The 14,475-nt window shown below is 46.2% G+C and overlaps 1 protein-coding gene across 1 annotated transcript in view; it reads left to right on the plus strand.

Moving 5' to 3' along the window:
- The first annotated feature begins 6,914 nt into the window (after nt 1–6,914).
- Nucleotides 6,915–14,475, plus strand: part of GNAS (GNAS complex locus) — a 226,803-nt gene continuing 219,242 nt past the window's right edge. Inside the window, exon 1 of the mRNA XM_063146684.1 lies at nt 6,915–7,161. Coding sequence (XP_063002754.1) covers nt 6,915–7,161 — 247 coding nt within the window. The remainder of the gene's footprint in view (nt 7,162–14,475) is intronic.

A 14,475-nucleotide genomic window follows, 5' to 3' on the forward strand; every position in this document is an offset into this window, starting at 1 on the left:
TTTTAGTGCTCTCCAAAACCCAAAGAAAGAGGAAAGGATGGGAGAAATGCTATTAATAAGCTTCAGCAAATCCACCTACTTGACCTTTGTAGTTCCTTTTCATGTTGAAGTCCCATTTTTTTGGTTTTTGTTAAGGAGAAGATTAAAGGGAGACATGATAGTGGTCTTCAGATATCCAAACGGCGTTCATGTAGCAGATGGAGCAGGGCCGTTCTCTCTTGCTCCAGGGTGCAGGACTAGAACTAGTGGATGGAAATTGCAGAGAAGAAGATTTTAGGCTGAATGTTAGGAGGACTCTCTTAACAGTGAGGTCTGTTTGGCAGTAGAACATGGTGATGGATTCTCTTCTGCTGGAGTTATTTAAACAGATCCTGGAGGCCCTTCTGTCAGGGATGCTATAACTGCATCCTGTATTGGAGAGCCTGCAATGCACTAGATCAAGGGCTGCACAAGATCAAGGGTCCCCAGCCTCTTTTTCAGAATTTGGAATTTTGATATCGTGTCATGGACACTGTCACAAAATGGCTGCCATGCAGGCATGCCTATTCTTAAAGTGGCTGCCATGGTAGATGTACGCTCCCTCGGTCTCTCTTTCTTTCTCTGTTCAACGTTCAACTCAACAACCCAATGTCTCTCCCAGCACACACACCGACATAGATTGAGCTCTTAGCTCTATCCAAACTTGAGTTTATTTCCTTCCCATATCTGAGGGAGAGAAGGTAGTGACTGCTGGAAGGGGAGCACAAAGGCTTTGCAGATGCTGGCAGAAACCTTTGGTGATGCCATTGCACCCACAAACTCCGTGGGCATCTCTACACCAGGCCTGTATCCCAGGATCGTTCTTGTGCATCCAAATGCCACAAGCAGGCAGGGATGATCCCTCCATTTTCCTGGGATAACCCTTAGGTGTAGAAAGGGCCTGTGTTGTAAACCTCAGGGCTAGATGATTTCTACAGTCCCTTCCCATTCACATCATGGCCCTGGCCATGAGCAGGAGCCAGGACTCGGAGGTAGAGGAGGAAGAGGAGTTGGTTGGCCCCAGATAACCATCTCTCTGCTGAGATGTGGACTGTAGATCCTGACATCCAGTCTGAGCCTGGAGCCAGATCCTCCTGAACCAAGATACCAGAGACAGTTACTCCAAGGGACACCTGACGCCATCACACCTGGCACTTTTATGCAGACGTGGTGGCATGGGATGAGGAGTGCATCAGGCAGGATGTAACAGAAGGATGACAAAATGCTCTGGCTCCTAGACTGGCTCAGTGCTTTGCATGCTGAAGGTCCCAGGTTCAATCTCCAGCATCTCAAGGTAGGGCTAGAAAAATTCCTGCCAGGAAACCACAGAGAGCTGTAACAACAGAGGCCATAGCTAGATGGGGCAATAGCCCAGGGATCATCCCGGGATTGTCCCTGTGCACCCACATGACGCAAAGGGGATCCCGGGAGCAGGGAGGGATGATCCTTCCCTTTCCCCAGGATATCACCCTACGCTTTAGGCACAGTTTTTCTGTGGTTTCAGGATGATCCCGAGACCGCAGAAAGTGTGGCCCACAATCACAGTTTGTCCCGGCTCCTTGCGGTTACTCGTGAGGAGCCAGGAACCGTGCACAGGGCACAGAGCTCTTCAGGAGCTCTGTGCCCATTGGGGGTGGGGTGGGGTGAGTGGGGAAATTAATTTTTTTAAAAAACATTTACTTTTCAGTGCACGAGCGCTCGTGCACTCCCTCTTTTAAAAAAACAAAAACAAAATGGTGGGCTTGATGTGCTCTCCCTCCAAGGTTGTCGTGCACCACGTGTAAACAGAGGGGGAGATCTTGCGATAAAAAAATATTGCGAGGTCCTCACCCCTCTGTCGTGCTAGACCCATAGGTCTAGCTGAGGCCAGAGAGTCAGTGTCAGCAGGACCCATGGTCTGACTCATTGGGTCATTTCACACAACACGACAGCCCATGGTTTAAAGAACCCATGGGCTATCAGGGAGGAGTGGGAGAGAGAGTGGATGTGATGTATGCAGCGTGCCCACCACTTCCACTTTTATTTAGCCATGGGTTAACTGATGGGTTGTTTCACCCCTGAACAACCCAGTGCTCCAGGGGCAGACGACATCAAACCTATGAAGGAGCTGCTTGTGGTGGTGGGCATGCTGCAGGTAGCATGTCTGCTCTCCCCTGCCTGTGCACGACAGCCCGCGGGTGTTTTTTTAACCCATGGGCTGTCATGTGGTCTCAGTAAAAGGCAGCTTCATACATTCCAAGACTGCCTCTTTAAAGGCTTCCACCCCTTAAGCATTGGGGTGAAGTCTGGGAACGGTAATCAAAGCTTGGAGAGAAAGAAGAGAGCCTCCGTTGGCACAATTCTTATTTATTTATTTATTTATTAAACTTATATACCGCTCCCATAGCCAGGGCTCTCTGGGCGGTTTACAGAAATTAAATTTACAGAAATTACAAGCTTCTTCTCTCCCCCCCCTTTCTCTCTGATCCTGCAAGCCTTGTGTCCAATCTTGACCTGTGTCTGCATCCTGACTCACTGTGAGTCTGAAGCCATCTTCTACCCTTGTCCGCCATGATTGTAACACCATGTTGGAATATCCACCTCATTGGTCTCAGTTCTTACCAGCAGTCTGCTTACTAGACCTCCACCTCCCTGATTGCGAGCATGGCTCATTGTGACATCCACACCAGGCATTCATGAAGGCTTCAGTGTGGTTTGTTAACCACACACAAGCCACCCTGAGAACCCAAGGCTTGTTGTTGGGTTACTGAGGGTGGCTTGTCCTGATGCGTGCCTGGTCAGTGGCTTCTCAGCATGGGCTACTGAGCCACCTTGCCAGAATGGTGAAAAGCCCATTCGTTTCTTGTGAACTTGCTAGTGCCGCTTTTCTTTCTTTCTTTTTCTTTCTTTTTCTTTCTTTCTTTCTTTCTTTCTTTCTTTCTTTCTTTCTTTCTTTCTTCTGTGCTTCAGAAGTACACAAATGTGTTCATAATTCCTCTCCCCCACCCCTTGGTCCTTTGCAGATGCGCAAGTATGCATTGCTACAGTAGTACATTCAACGTTATTGTAAATGACCTCCTTCACTTTGCTGCTGCTGCCTCCCTCCCTCCTGATCTGTGCTCCTGCCCGCCACCAGCTAGCTTAATAGCCCACCCACCTCCTTGTCAGCGCACTGCCTTTAAGGTATTTTGGCCTTCAGGAGCTGCGCAGCACCTGCGCACCCAGCAAAGTTTACTCGGCTTCGTCCTTTTTCTTCTGCTGCCCCTTACGCCTGGAACGCTCTTCCAGAACACTTGAGAACTACAAACTCAATCACTGCTTTTAAAACTCAGCTAAAAACTTTTCTTTTCCCTATAGCCTTCAAATATTGAGTTTGTTCTGACTCTATACTGTTAGCTTCACCCTACCCGGTGCCTGTTTACACTTCCCTGTGCCTGTTTGCATTCTCCTTCCCTCTTTATTGTTTACTACAACTTATTAGATTGTAAGCCTATGCGGCAGGGTCTTGCTATTTACTGTGTTATCTGTACAGCACCATGTACATTGATGGTGCTATATAAATAAATAATAAAGAAAAAGAAAAGATCCCAGAACCCCCGGGACTTTCTTACGATACTTTGCCCTGAAGTATTATGGACAGCATTCTGGCGAGGTGGACATGCATATCCGCACCAGGAAAAGTAAGCGAGGAGGCAGGCAGGCAGAGCCAGCTGGATTGGGAGACATACGAGCAGGAAGGGGGCACACGGGGTGGGTAGGTGCACAGGCGAGCAAGCGGCTCCTTCTTGGTCCTGCCATGCAGGCTGTCAGCAGGACCAAGAGGTAGCAGACCCTTTGGAGGGGGAGAGTGCTGCCCTTCCCATACTCCACTGCCTCCTGCACCTGCTTCCTCCCACTTCATGGTAGGGCTGGCCTTGGCCCTGAGTATCCAATGGTGTCAATGAAAGGTTTCTTGCTTAGCTTGCCATGCAGGGGGTGATTTTCAAGAGGGATTTCAGCTCTGGAGGGAAAGGTTAGCCCTCTCACCATGCTGCAACAGCTTTCTCCTGCACCATCCCCAAACACAGAGTGCTTTTAGAGTAGTACTCTGTATTCCCCCCCCCCCCGACTCTGTTTTGGTGCAAATGTTGCCATTTCCAGAGGGTATGCATATGTTTGTGAATTGTTCATGAAAAAAAAACTGTTGGCTGCTTTTCTTTTCTTTTTCTTTTTCTTTTGGCCTTTTTTTCACCATTGCAAATTAATTGTAATTGAAGAGGCATTAATGCTTTGTGATGATCTGGGATAAGGTGCAAATTAATGGAAGAATTTATTTTATTTGAGGTTATTTGTATGAGAAATTAATTGACTAGCTTTTCCTTCTGTAAAATTGAAATGCATCCTAGGGCATCATCAGACAGGGGGGAAATCATAGTTCCCTACCGTCGCTTCTCCACCCCCACTCCTGTCCCACATTACTTCCTCTTCCTTCCCAGGGAAGAAAGAGGAAGTAAACAAAGACCACATGGCCCATTCAGTTTTTCCTGTGCTGCTTTTCCTGCACACAGCAGGAAATGACGGCACATTGCATTCCCCCCCCCCCAAAAAAAGGTTGGATTAAAAGGGGTCCATTTTGTGATGGAAAAAAGGCAAATAGGAGTGGGAGGCGTGTGGGAGGCAGGTGGCATTGTCTAAAGGACGCACGAAAAACCATGAGCGGGTAGTAGCGAGCATGTGATAAAATGCTCATCTGATGAACCCTCTAGTCATTATTTCTAAATTGACATATATAAATTAGCATAGGCAGATTTTATGCAGATGTGTGCCCTGTGGGCCTGGGCCTTGCATCTTCTGCGTGTCTAGAAACGACTTTGGGGAAGGTGTAGGGTCCTGGGGGAGGAACGATAGCCCAGTGGAAGAGCACCTGCTTTGCATGCAGAAGGTCTCAGGTTCAATTCTTGGCATCTCTAATTAACAAAAGAAGCCAGACAGAAGATGAAACCTTAAAAGTAATTGCTAGATAACAAAGCCAGAGTTGGGGAGGGAAAAGCCCACGCCCAACAGAGTACCACAACCACTGAACTGGAGGAGGAAGGAGAAGGGGTGGGGTGAAGTGGAGTGGAAGAGCAAACAAGCGAAAACCCACGTGAAAGGGACTGTGGCCACAGCTAGACCTAAGGTTTATCCTGGGATCATCCAGGGTTCGCCCCTGCCTGAGCACTGGATCCCCTGTGTGTCACCTAGATGAACAGGTTTGACCCCTGGACGATCCAGGGATAAACCTTAGGTCTAGCTATGGCCCGTGTGTGATGGAGCCCTGGACACACTTATGAAATGAAGGTAAAAAAAAACCACAGAGACAAACCAGAGGGGAAAAAATAGGTGTGATGGAGACCAAAACCCCACAAAGAATTTGGAAGCAGAAGCCCTGCTGGTAAAGGTGTGGGATAAAAGACTCAAGTAGAAATGCCTTCTGTCTGAGACTCTGTAAAGCCACTGCTAGTCAGACTAGATGAGCTTCCCGAACCTCATGCCTTCCAGATGTTTGGAACTCAGGATTTAATGGTCTTATGCCCCAGCCACCTTTAGATTGTAATCTGTATTCCTTCACCTACTTCATAATGTAGTATTAAGCCTGCATATGAGGGTGCTCCTTCTCATTCTACTGAGTTGGGCCACCGACTTTTGCACTACTAATGGCACCAATGCATCAAATCCAGCTGCCAGTCAGGTGAACAATAATCAAGTGTAGAGAAATCAAGGAATGTGTCTGCATGTGTGATCCAGCCTTGTTAGCAGAAACAAATAGTTCTTGCATCGGGATCTCTGACATTCTTTTTCTTCTGTGTGTGCTCCATATTGCATTTGGATCATTTCAAGTGAAATTAATTCCACTTTCTGTTGTTGTTTTAAATTGGCTTTTCTCTTGTACGTAATCTGTTTGTTATGATATTGCTTTAATATTTAAAATTTAGAAGTTTTAAAATTGTAAATTGCCTTGGGTGCTCTTGATGGACTGAAAGGTGACTCATACATCTTTTTGTAAATAACTAAATGTTCTCTCTGGTGTCACCAGCTTCAGGGAAGGGGGGAACAGTTTGCTTTAAAACATGGATATTGTTTTAAGGGTCAGTGACGAAGATTTCCATTCAAGACACTGAGCACAATTCAGCCAGAGCAAAACACTTTTAAAAAGATTTATAGTTTTAAATGTGTGAGCTAGGCATGACTCTCTCTCTTTCTCTCTGAAATCAAAAACACTTTGGCTGGCTGGTGCCTATATTTATGTATTTGTTTAGTCTTCTGCATTTCCTTGACTGCTGGTAGCAATATAATGTTGTTCCACCCATTTCAAAGCAACAGCAGCAATAATAACAATCATGAGGTTTGTGCAATTTACCGGGAAGAAAAAGATGAAGAAAGACTGAGAGGCACTTAAAAAAAAAGAAGTGAACTAACCAATCAAAGACAAGTGTCCGGGCAGTAGGGAAGTGACTTTGGGGACTTCGCTATTACTAGAGAATACGGTAAACGCGTTTCAATCACGTGTGTGCCCCCCCCCCCTCTCTCTCACACACACACACACGATCATTGGAAGTGGGAAAATATGAACGGAAAGGGAGTGGGCGAAAATGTGCCCTTGACTTCAGAGGCGGTGGTTCCACCTTAAAAGCCATCCTGGGATCACCGGATTCCCCTCACTTGAGGACCAATCCAAGTCCATCCGAGTATGCCTGGGTCTTGCTGACAGCACGGGCAGCGAGAAGGGAGAGCGCACCGATCAAAGCAACCCCCTCCATCCCCTCGTCGGACTCGCGTCTTTCCTCGGCCGGCGTGCGCGCCCCGCGCGTCCCCGTTGCGCTCCAGCGTGTGTGTGTTGTGTGTGTGTGTGGCAGGGGGCGGGGGTGTCGCCCGGATCTCTTGCCGGAGGCTCCAGCATGGGGATGTGTTACAGTCTCCGATCCGGAGGAGACCACTTGCCCATCCCTTCCTCCTACGGCCAAGCAGCGGACGCGGCGGAGCACGTCTCGGATCGCGGCGGCGACTGTCCCGCCGTCAGGGCGACCAAGAAGGAAAACCTCAAGATCAAGGAGAAGGCGGACAGGAAGCGGAGCAAAAGCATCGACAAGTCCTTGAAAGCCGAGAAGCGGCAATACAAGCAGACGCACCGGCTGCTTCTCTTGGGTAAGTGGCGGCAGGGGTGGGGTGTCGTCCGGGCGCGTCCCGCTGCCCTTGCCTCGCTCGGGGCCGGCGGCCGCGGGGGCTTCGTTAGAGCCGAGGGCGGCCGCCGCCGCTGGCTGCAACGTGGTGCCAGCCCGCAGCGAGAGAATGGGCCGCTTGTTTCCTTCGCTGGTCGGTGCCGGAGCTTGAAAGGCGGCGTTCATAAGCGGCAGCGCCGAGCTCCCTCTGCGGTCTGCGTTGGGCCGGTTGGGTTTGGTCTCCTCCCACTCCGGCGCCGGTGGGCCGGAGCCCCTCTGGCTTGCGAGGTTCGTAGTGGGAAGAAAAGAAAAGCCCCGCAAAACCCCGGGCGTCTCTTATTTCGTTTGTGGCTGATCTCAGAATCGAGTTTGCAGAGATCCGGAAGGAGAAGCGTCCCTGCTTGGGGCTGAAAGTTTGTTTTTGGGGGGTGGGGGGCGTCTGCTCTTGCAGCACGTTGCGCGTTTCCCCAAGAGTGTCTCTCCAGATCATTAGTAATCTCTTGCAAACGCTGGGTGTGGGGTGTGTGCGTGCGTGTGTGTCGCAGAGTTGAAAACGCAGCCGGATGACAGGTTTTGGGGATGACTCCAGTGACTGCTTTTTCAAGCCGCATTCCCTTTGTGATGTGCTCAAATCTAGAGCCGGAGAAGCAGCGCTGTCCTCCATTGGCTTTCCCTCCTCAACAAGTTTCCCGTGTTTCAAAGAGGCACGAGCTTATGACTTTGGCTGGCAAAGCAAAGAGTTCAAGAGATGCCATGGGGAGAGAGAGAGAGAGAGAGAGAGAGAGAGAGTTGACTCTAGGTGGTGCCACAGATCTGGGGGCTGTCCTTGATGACAACAGGTTGGCAATGCAACCTCCCCAAACCCCACACTTGTGCTCCTGGTGGTTTGTCCCCACGCTAAGGAGCGAGTGTGGGGTTTGCATCAGAGGAGGAGGAGCCGCGCCACTGCCCCACTGCGCGTCACTGCACAAGCACCACTGCACATCTGTGTGTCGCTCCACTTTTTAAAAAACTTTTTCCCCCCCACTTTTGCTTTCCCCGCCAAGCGTTTCCTTCTCCTCATGCTGGAGAAACGCAGAGGCGTTCCAGCGGCCATTCGGCCCGCTAGCCCATCCCCTCCCCCTGTCCAGGCAAATGGCGACCAATCAGGGGTCACCATTGGCCCAGCCACGCCTCTGCCGCAACTCCAGAGCTGCAACAGACGGCAGATGTGCCATCGTTGCCTTGCTCCAGAGAAAAAAGTTGGGGTAAGTCCCCGACTTCTTTATTTTGGCACTTCAGGGGAAAGCCCTGGAATAGCTCTGAAGTGGTGACTGCGTTGTATAAACTACACAGCGCCACTACGGAGCCACCCTGGGGCTTTCTCCACATATAGACATCCCCCTGTACTTATAGGTTCTTCCAGAGAGGTTTAGTTACTTAGAATCATAGAACAGTAGAGTTGGAAGGGGCCTCTAAGGTCATTGAGTCCAACCCCCCACTCAATGCAGGAATCCACTTTAAAGCATCCCTGACAGATGGTTGTCTAGCTGCCTCTTGAATGCCTCTAGTGTGGGAGAGCCCACAACCTCCCTAGGTAACTGGATCCATTGTCGTAGTGCTCTAACAGTCACTTCTTAAAAAGTGTTTCAACTGTATTCTCTTAAGTGGTTTCTCTTAAATTAGAACCTAAAAAACCCACCTCCTCCTATCTCGCCTTGGAGAATCCCCTGTTCGGATGGTTAGAAATCTCCACGGTTTCGAGGGGCTAAATAATCTATCGTTGTCACTAATTGTAGGAATCTGTGCAAGTAGAATTAATTCCAAAAGATGTGTTTAACTCACTGTTTGTTCTCATGGAGAATGTTTCATGCGATTCCTGCATAATGGCTAGACCATCATTTATTGACACCTCTCACAGTATGGTTAGTTTCTCTCTCCATTTAACTCTTTAAGAATACCCCAATAGCTTGGATGGTTTAGTTTTTTGTTCCTCGTAGAAATATGACATTCTAAATTTCTGCCATTACAGATGGATTCTAAACATATTTATTCAGATGCAGAGCATGTCTACACGAGGCTTTTAAACCGCCAGTTTACCAAAAGCTTCTGCTTCTTCGTTCTTTGTGGTATTAGAATGGCAGCTTTAAAAGTGGTCTTTATTTTGTTTTGTTTTGTTGGACAGGGGTTCTTTCTCTGCCTTTCTATATGTTCCATTACACAACCACTAGATGGTGCTGTGGTATAGCAGAATTGCATAAGTAAATCAGATTTTCATGGCACCATTCACAAAAATACCAGGCTTTCCTTGTTAGAACCACCACTACCCCACCTGCTATAATGGTTGAAAAGGACAGGAGAGGGCCTAGAGGATGACAACATTGTGTAAAGCACCCGCAAGCTACCATGAGTGCGGAATCACGGGTGCACAATAAATGCCTTGTGTAGAAAAGCTTGTAACTGCTATCAACTTTATTAGTGGGGCTTGCTTCCCAATAAATGCATTTACAATTGAAGCTTGGGAACCTAATCTAAGATGTGTTTGCCTGACAAAACTAAGTCTGATAAGCCAATAGATAGGCCCAATGGTACAGAACAAGGTCTGGAAAACCAAACCCACCTTATTTAATTGGAAGCTGCATCTGTTTCAAAGATATTCAAAGTGAGGAAGAACCCCTGAAGAATTTACAAAACAAAGCATTAAGTTGTTGAAAGTATTTGCTAGATATAAGTAAAGGAATCCCATGCATACTGTTGAGAAGACAAAGGGGGAAAATGTTGTAAAGCTCTTTATATACGAAACATGTCTCATTTACGTTTAGTATTTAATGGGTTGTGTACTGTAACAATCATCTACAAGAGGGGGGGACTTAATGGTTTTCACCATCTTTACCAGACAGAAGCAATCATTGATGTGAATTTGTTTCTTCGGAGGAAGTAGTAACATTTTCAAGATACTGGTTTAGTGCTGGAGCAATTGGGTACTGTTTAAAACATATTTATTCCTTGCATCCACAGTTGAGATTACTCATTCTGCAACATTTCACAAATGAAAATATAATGTATCTGTAACACCCCTGTTTACAGACCAAAGATCACTGCTTCAGGTGTTTCACCACCACTCCGCCAAATTCTATTTCACTGAAGACAGGTTTCCATCTTCTATGCACTGCATTTAGTGACTGAGTTTTTCTACATGAGGCATTCATTGTCATTCCCTACTCACGTTTTTTTAAAGAGTAGGGAAAATGCGGTGTTAATCAATGAAAGCAAAACAAAACACTTTTCCCATAGTGACACCTAGAAGTTATGTAGCTGAAAAGCAGGAAAGGAAGCATTCTTCGAGAAGGGCTTGGATCTAGTTTTGCAATGAAACCAAAAGTAGATACAGCAGATTAACAGCCTTGCGTAGAAAATCTTTCTTTAAAAGCTTGAATCCTGACTTAGTCATGCTAAGAGTAGACCTACTAAAATCAATGAGACATCTTAATTTTAGATCTACTCTGACTAAGCTGGGATCAAACCCAAATTATTCTTTTTTAAAAAAAAATTACACAGATAAAAAAAATCTCTAATGTTTAACACGTGTTTAAGTTCACAATGACCTATCTTACCCTCTTATTTCCAGAGATGTAACTTCTAGAGATGTGGGAGAATGGGCCAAAACCTGAAGAACCTGGGTGCATATTTATGCACACAACAATATATTTCATTGTAATGGCTGTAATGCTACAGAGGTTGATCACTGTAAAATATCAGCTGATTTGAAATAACACATATTTTTAGTTACTATCTTGTGAGCTTTGGCAAAAATATAAGATCATACGTTTCAAGATTATAAGAAGAAAAATGGATGGATTGTGGTTATGTTTCAATATGGGCCCTATTCTGGAGGCAGAAAATGGAACATGTATTAATCTTCAGTTTGAGCATCTAGGCTTGTTGGTATGGGGTTGGTATGGCAATATGACCTGCTTATTCACACTGGAAAGCTATCTTTATAGGCTTCAGTTACAACTTCATCAATTCATTCCAAGCCAAGTTACACCAATAGTTTAATCATGATAGGTAGAGAAAAGATTAGGGTTACCACTATGTGTATGTGTATGTTTGTTCTAAACAGAGACTCAGTGTGCTTAATTGCTGCAGGAAAAGAAGTCAGGTAAACCTCATCATCCTTGGGGCTTTGTGCCCAGGAAATCTTTACATATGAATTTCTGCCTGATGTGCAGAAGCCTCTCTGTCCATAAAAAATTGAAAATCCTAGCCAAGACTATTTCTCTCTCTCTCTCTCTCACACACACACACACACACTCTTACTCTCTCACACACACATACACATACACACACACACAGCAACTTCTTAAGTGTTTTGATCTAATCAACAGGTGTTGATTAGAAAGTTCAAACAAAGACCCCTGCACATGATGTTCAGCTGTATGCATTGACAATCTCTCAACACATGTTCTAATGAAATCTCATCAGCTGGGGTAAGAGTCTGTCGCTGCAATGCTACTCCTCCCTTACTCATCCATTCATCGGGGTGTTATAATAGCTGAAAGGCTATGATTCCTGTCTCGTCTCTGGGAGCTTTCCTACATAGGTTGACTGGGGGGTTCATTAGATGACGCCGGCCGGCCGCCTCCTGCTTCTTCTTGGATTTTTTGAAACGGAATGTGCCGCCATTTCCTGCTGTGTGCAGGAGAAGCGGCACAATAAAAGCACCCCCTGAATAGCCCATGTGGTCTTTGTTTACTTCCTCTTTCTTCTCTGGAAAGAAAGAGAAAGCAATGTGGGACAGGAGCGGGGTCGGAGAAGCAACAGTAGGTAACCGCGATCCCCCCGCCCCGTCTGATGATGCTCTGGGTTCAGTAATGGGGAGGGATCCTGTATCCTTTATTTATTTAATTTCTATCCTGCCTACAGAACTCAAGGCAGTGTGTATGGTGTGCGTCTGTGTGTCTCAGACAGGTGTCCCATGAAAGCGGGTATGAAAGCGGTTTATAAAAGGCAGGAGCCACACTACTGAAGTGCACTGACAACTGTTGGGGCCCATTGACACATACCACATACCACTTCCATAGTGCAATATCCTTCTTGGTGTAGATGAGGCCTATAAAACAGGGATCCGCAACCTTTTTGGACCCGTGGACACATTTGGGAATTTGAGCAACTGCTGTGGGCATCAACGCAAAATGGCTCCCATGGAGGATGCAGCTAATTATAGGATGACGGCTGCTTTGGGAACCTGGCTACACTAAAGTGAGCTAAAGAGGGGCAGGAGGGAGAAATAGTGAGGCTAGAGATTGGGAGAAAGGGGGAAAATAACAAAGCAGGAGAGGGGAGAGAAAGGTCAAGGCTAGAGTCTAGAAAGGGAGATAAAGAAGACTGCCCTAACATTGTCCACAGTTTTTCATAAAACATTTTTTTCGGAAGGTGGCAGGGAGGGGAGGTAGCACCTGCATTGGGGATCTCTGCTATAAAACAAGAATGCTAAGGCCCAGAGACACCAGCAGGCTCCAGGCAAATGCATACGAGTGGTTGCAACTCTCCATTCAGTGGAGTCTGGTAGCTTCGATATCAGTGGGGCAGTGAACCCACTTTGGGTTTCAACAAGAACTCTAAAGGAGCTAGCCAAGGTGCATTCCCAGGAACATCTACGTGGTCTCCATTAGAGAAGAAGATGCTGAACAGATGGTCCTTTGGTCAGATTTAGCAATGCTATTCTTACTTTAGGGTTACCAGCTCCATTGTATCCCGACTCCAACTGGAGGGTGGTCACAGTCTTGGTCTGAAAACTTAAACCCAAGGAAAGACAGTACGTGTTATAGATGAGCATTCCCCACTCTGGTGCCCTCCAGATGTGTTGGTTTGCATTTCCCATAATTCCCAGCCAACATGGTCAGTGACTGCAGTGGCTGGGGGTGATGGGAGTTATAGTAATCTGCCTTACATTTAGCCCACTGATGTTGACCCTGACTGGTAGCAGCTCTCCGCATTTTCAAGGCAAGAATTTTTTCAGCCCTACCTGGAGATGCTGGGGATTGAACCTGGGACTTTCTGAATGCGAAGTATGTGCACTATCACACTGAGCTGCAGCCCTTCCAGAAGGCACAAGCTTGGAGAAGGCAGTTTTAGACTCAATATGATGCCGGAATAATACTCGGACTACGTACCAATATGGCACAATCTTAATAGCAGGGGTTGGTCTAATGCCAGTAACACTTCTTCCTATTGGGTTGGCCATTAGTGACATTGTTTAGTGCAAACCTGCCAGTATTGGATTTATCTAAAATATTAGCATTCTGCTTTCCCTTTGTTTACAGCATCTTACAATGAAATCAATAAAATGATAGTAAGGGCCACCCATTGGCAAAAGCCCTGCAAAAAGGGCCAGGGTTCATTGGTGGAAGTAGCTCCCTTCCTGAGTCCTTACTGTGAAATGTCTTAATATGTATCAGGAACTGATGTAGTGGTTCCCTTAAAAATGGAATCTAGGGAGGTTCCAGGGATTACAGACCGTGGGTAGTATAATGCCTGTTCTAAGTAAATTGGTGAAAAGCATTGTTAAAGATAAAATAAGCATATAGAAGGACAAATCCTGCTGAAGAAGAATCAACATGGTTTCTTCACAGATATGTCCCTGCCTCACTTTTTAGAGTTTTTGAGTGTGTCAGTAAAAATGTAAAGGTTAACCCATTAGACTTTTTATGTTCTTAGAAGAACAAGTGAAATAACCTGGTGCAAAGCAGCTTCCTGTACTCATTCATCAGTTTTCAGAATGAGTTGAAGGCTTCAGTTCAAACTATAAACGCATTCAAAGCGAGTTCTGTTGAAATCAAAACGATTGAGGGGAAATTCGTATGACCATTTGTAAACATTGAGCATGCTATGCCAGGCTGCTGAATTTTCAACACATGTTCACATTGCATAGAGCACTAATTTCAGATCAACCAACTTTTCATACATTGTTTTCAAGGCGGACCAGTCATGTGAACTATTCAGTGTGTGCTCAGATTTGCATCTGAACGCCTTGGTGAATTCGCACAACTGATTCAACACATTAGAATCGGAATCACCCAATTTGTATTGTGTTCGCTACATAGAGAAATGTTTATGCGACTTGGGTCCTGCTTGCAAGTATGCCTGCAAGTATTAAAGAGAGACCCCAGTCGATCAATTGTGAGCTTGATTCACTTAATTCACATAAATTTGCAAATGATCGATCATAACCATTCTGAAGCGGGAAGGGAAGCATATTTTCAATTTTTTTTACGTAATGCACTTCTCACTACAAGCAATACAAGAATTATGGAAGGTA

Source organism: Elgaria multicarinata, chromosome 1 (genome assembly GCF_023053635.1).
Source record: "Elgaria multicarinata webbii isolate HBS135686 ecotype San Diego chromosome 1, rElgMul1.1.pri, whole genome shotgun sequence".
Classification (NCBI taxonomy): Eukaryota; Metazoa; Chordata; class Lepidosauria; order Squamata; family Anguidae; genus Elgaria; species Elgaria multicarinata.